General features: G+C 37.9%; 1 protein-coding gene across 1 annotated transcript in view; it reads right to left on the bottom strand.

The window, feature by feature from the left end:
* The window catches only part of LOC109952807 (immunoglobulin kappa light chain-like), a 39002-nt gene that overhangs the window by 21764 nt on the left and 11977 nt on the right, over positions 1-5261 (bottom strand). The window contains exon 3 of the mRNA XM_020588064.1: positions 2784-2821. Within this exon, the coding sequence (XP_020443720.1) occupies positions 2784-2821 (38 nt within the window). The remainder of the gene's footprint in view (positions 1-2783; positions 2822-5261) is intronic.

The following is a 5261-nucleotide window of genomic DNA, read 5'->3' as shown; positions in this document are numbered from 1 at the left end:
GCATTGATGACGTGTTGTTATCCATCAGCTGTTGAGGACAGCGCAAACACTGCACCTATGAAATCACAGTGAGATCAGTGTGTGATTTATTCTTCCTGTGTTTATTCGGAGGGGACCGTAAACCTGGCCATCCATTGTATTAATGACAAGGCTCCATCATATCTTAAAGACCTCATAGAGCCCTACCATCCCAACTGAGCACTTCACTCTCAAAGTCTAAGTTTATTTGTAGTTCCTAGAGTCCACAGAAGTACAATGGGTACCAACACTGGTATCAACAGAGAAATGGAGAAGCTCCTAAACTCCTCATTTACCTGGCGAGCACTCGAGCATCAGGGACTCCAAGTCGTTTTACAGGCAGTGGATCAAACTCTGACTTCACTCTGACCATCAGTGGAGTCCAGGCTGAAGATGCAGCAGTTTACTACTGTCAGAGTTTCCATGTTATCAACAGTCAGTATGTGTTAACACAGTAAAAAAGAGGCATACAAAAACCTCCCTCAGTCAGACTGATCAGAAACTGAACTGACTGCTGCAGCTGGAAGCTACTGCACAGACTGATACACTGAGGAGACACCAGTAGTTATTAAAACAATATATAGGTCAATCACTATACATTACAATGTGTATATATATATATAAAAACAAAAACACTTACAAGGAGTCATTAGACATAGCTAAGTTATTTCCCCATAACTCTTTACTTTGGTTACTTCTTTCTGGAAATTCACATGATCATAAAGTCAGATTGTATACCAATGACATCCTGTTATACATCACAAAATGCATCCCCCTTTTAAGTTAAGAATCAGATCACAACTTAAAACAGGCTGCCCAGCTTCTCACTCTGTTTAGAATTGAACAAACTGAGAAAAGTAGTTGACTTTCAAATATGTCCTTGATGTTAAAGTAAATACAGATCATTTTGAAAGTTGGAATAACTTTTCTTTGTGTCTGAATTGATTTTCTTCTCTTGTCCTAACTGTGCAGGCATTTTTATGCCACCATTACATAACACTGTGTGGTGGTTGTCTGTCTCTAAGTGTTTACCCTGTGATAGACTGGCGACTTGTTCAGGGTGGACCCCGCCTCTTGCTCTGTACCAGCTGGGATTGGCTCCAGCCCCCCCTTAGCCAAGTATGTTACACACACAAGGAATTTGTTTCCGGTACAGAACCGAGGCAGCCATCTGCGGCGCCAACTCAACCGATGGCTCTAACCACCAGGAGCAGCGGGGGGTTCAATGTCTTGCCCAAGGACACTTCGACATGTCGACTGCAGGCACCGAGATTTGAACGACCCTTGACCCTTGAACCTTCTGGATGGGAAACGACTGCTCTACCCACCGCACTGACCCCCCCCCATTCAGGATAAGCAGTATAGATAATGTATGTTTGGATAGAAATATGAAAGTATTAATGTTGCTAAAACTACTGTTCAGTCTGTGGATTGAGATAAAGATGACTTCAACATGCTGTATCATCCTTCATTGTTATTGCCTACAGTTATAAGGTACAACCACTTTTGTTGCAACCACAAAAACTCTGATTTTAGCAAAAGAGATACTACCAATCAGCAAGTTACATATTTAATATTAATCAAATATTTTAATCATATTTTCTCTAGAAAATCTTGGCCTCTGTTCTTTTCTAGCACTTCAGTAATAACTTGTAAATTTTAAATAAATATCTGTTAAACTAAACACATCCACGGAAACACTGTTGATTTGAAGACAAACTTTATTATCTAAAAATGTTGACAGTGTCAGTGTCATTATGAGCAGGAAATTATCGCTATGCAAATCTTTTACTCTGAAAAGACAGAGACAGTGTCACAGAGGTCAGACTGAGAGCAGTAGCAGAGTAAAACCATTAGCAGATTCCCAGTGAGTCAGATGAGTAGTGGGAACACTGGTCTGTCCTCAGAGTCTCTGATACCGGAGTCTGGGAGTCCTGTCCAGGCCAGACTCCAGTCTGAGGGGAAGCCCTTGTTGGCCAGACACATGAGCGTGGCCTTCCCCTGCTGCAGCTCCAAGTTGGAGGGGGCCAGCACCATCAGGGTGGGACGGGCATCACCTAGGAGACACCAATCAGCTTAGAGGACAGAGACCACACAGCTGGCAATCAAACAGCAGACACCTGGACACCTTTACTGTGTGAGAGTGGATTTTGTCCTTTAAGGAGTTTCTGTCAGATGGTGTTTCTGCTCCACCAGTCACTCACTCACACATTGTTTCACTTCCCTCTGAGAAGCTGCTCATGCACATCAGCACTGACACAATCATCACAGTTTCAACTTTCTTAACTGAATCAAGTTTCTTAACTACACATTATTTTAAAACATTTGGTGGAAACAGAAATAAAAAGAAAAAAATTGATGATAATCATCAGGAACCTCTTCAAGTCATTTAAAAACCATAAACAATATACAGCACGTTACAACAAGAAGCAATATGGCAACAATTTCATTTTTCAATGAGTCACTAAATTCTATTCTATGTTGTTACAGCTGTTTTTATGGTGGTAGAAAATTTAAAATTCATCTTTAGAAACATTTTCAAAATTTGATTGAAAGTTTTTTTCACACTTTATATCTTAGCACGACAAAAGAAGTTTAGCAAAGCTGCTCTGAGGTCATTCCATTGTTGAAATGATGAAAAGAAACTATAGATAAAAGTGTTGTAAATAAAAATAAATAGGAATTTAACTGCTGCAGACAATTAAAAGCCTAATAAAAATATTATTTTGCAACATTGTACAGTATTTAGTTGTGCTGAAACTTACTTCCAACCTCCAGTCTGGTTCCTCCACCAAAAGTCCACCACAGTGATACAAACTGTCAGACTGAACTAAACCTACAAGCACTAAAATGCAACTTTACCAATAAATTTGGAAACAATGATTTATCCTCTACCTCATTATTTTAGTCATTACAATGTTCCTTTGTTGTTTTTGTTCTGTTTTAATAAATAAAGATGTATTTCTTACTTTCTACAAACTACTACATAAGAACTTAACACAAAAACTGTATATCTGTTAAAAATAGTGTAATTTAAATACACAAGAAAACAACTCATGAAAAAAAGAAATATTTGACTTACTTCCAACCTCCAGTCTGGTTCCTCCACCGAACGTGTACCACAGTGATACAAACTCACTGAATCGTCGTACAAAAACTTCTGACTGCAGAGACACGGCTCTGTGAGTCTGAAACAAACAAACTCAGCAAACTTAATGTGTTTGTAAAAACCACTTTCTGATAATAGCAAAAACAAAGATGACTTCAACAGTTTCAAATTCTCAAAATATATTTATTGTATATATATATCATGTATTGTATATACAGTATCAGATATCATTTGTCATTTATCATTTTCTTACTGTATGTTTTATTTGAGCCGGTGTGCTTTGTTTTGAGCTAGCGGTGTTTTGATGGATTATAGTCGGTAAAATATTACAAAATATGAATCGTATGCCTGGCACAGCGCCCCCTAGGTGACCTGAGATGTTGCTTTATTGTGCTTTATTGCTTTTGCTGTGTTTATTGTGTGGAAAAATGGTTTATATGACGTTGTAGCCGAGGTTTCGCTGAACATTTTGATGCATACATTGTTGGGGGTCGGCTATCACAACTCGCATAGCATTCCTGTATTTTCCGTTAAGCCCGACAGCCCCCTGTACAGGGGGCTCTCGGGTTGATAGGGTTTTAAGGATTAGAGGAAGCTTTATTCTTATGTTGATAATTTCTAATTTGTTTGAGACCATTTCAGTTATCATAATTGCTATACTTGACTTAATTTACTTGCTATAGTTTTAATTATTTTACTTCATTGTTTATTTCTTTTTTTTTTATTTGTTATATTTATTTCATTTGATTTTAATGTTTGTTAGCTTACTTCCATTTATTCATCATTACTGGTTATACTTGCTCAGTAATGCTGTGAACAAGGCTGACTGAAAATCACCTGTTAAGTGTAAAGAATGACCGAGGGTGACCTTCAACATGGAAGATTGACCGTAAAATGACCCTAGCATCTGAGAGTAAGGCGAGAGTGTTTATCAGTCTGTTATTTGGCTGGCTGCTCAGATTTGAGGCCCACACTGGAAGGCGGCAGGGGGGCACTTGTTGTAACTCGGAGAGGGACAGATAGAAAGAGCCTTTACTGTTTTTAAGAAGTTTAATGTCATTGTCAGAATTATTCATTTGTTGATTTGTTGAACAACTGACAGTACATAGAGGTAGATGCTGGCTTGTTATGGGGGTGCCAGGTTAATGATGTGTAGATGTCATCCTATGACAGGCTAATGTGTTTGCTTGTCACCTTTTGATGAGGTAGACATATTTGTATGACAAAGTGATATGTTGCCTGTAATGTTTTATTACACAAATTATGTTTTTGACATGTTTATGATGTTTGGAAGTGTCATTAAGCAGAGATGTGTCATAAAGGTATTGTGTGCTCACTCTTAGTGTCAGTCATCATGTGGTATGCAGCCATTATGTCACTCATATGTTCATGAGCTGTAGGGTCTTATATAGACAGGTGTGTGGCTTTCCTAATCACGTCCAATCAGTATAATCAAACACAGCTGGACTCAAATGAAGGTGTAGAACCATCTCAGGGATGATCAGAAGAAATGGACAGCACCTAAGTTAAATATATGAGTGTCACAGCAAAGGATCTGAATACTTATGACCATGTGATATTTCAGTTTTTCTTTTTTAATAAATCTGCAAAAATGTCAAAAATTCTGTGTTTTTCTGTCAATATGGGGTGCTGTGTGTACATTAATGAGGAAAAAAATGAACTTAAATGATTTTAGCATATGGCTGCAATATAACAAAGAGTGAAAAATTTAAGGGGGTCTGAATACTTTCCGTACCCACTGTATATACTGAGGTAGTTACCTCCTAAATCTACTATTTTACTTATCATTACAGTCTTCTTAGGTGCTGGGAATCCATCTCAGCCCTAAAACTACAGGACCGGATGACATATACAGTACATGTACTGTATGTTATGTTTAGTTAGATGTAAGATATGAATGGACAGATTGGAGAGTAGGTGAGCTAAAGGAAAGTCAGGGGTGAGCAGGGGTGAGGTGAGAGGCATACCGTCATTACATTGACTTTATTTCTGTCAAAGATGCAAAGAACATTATTGTCCTTTGTGAAATCTGTCTGAACAGCAAAATGCTTTGAATTGTAAAAAAAAAAAAAAAAAAAAAAAAATTTATTTCAACTTTATTAAATGTCAGGGT

This window comes from Monopterus albus, unplaced genomic scaffold (genome assembly GCF_001952655.1).
Source record: "Monopterus albus unplaced genomic scaffold, M_albus_1.0 scaffold500.1, whole genome shotgun sequence".
NCBI lineage: Eukaryota > Metazoa > Chordata > Actinopteri > Synbranchiformes > Synbranchidae > Monopterus > Monopterus albus.
Note: the sequence above shows the minus strand (reverse complement) of the source record. Positions and strands in the feature narration are given on the sequence as shown.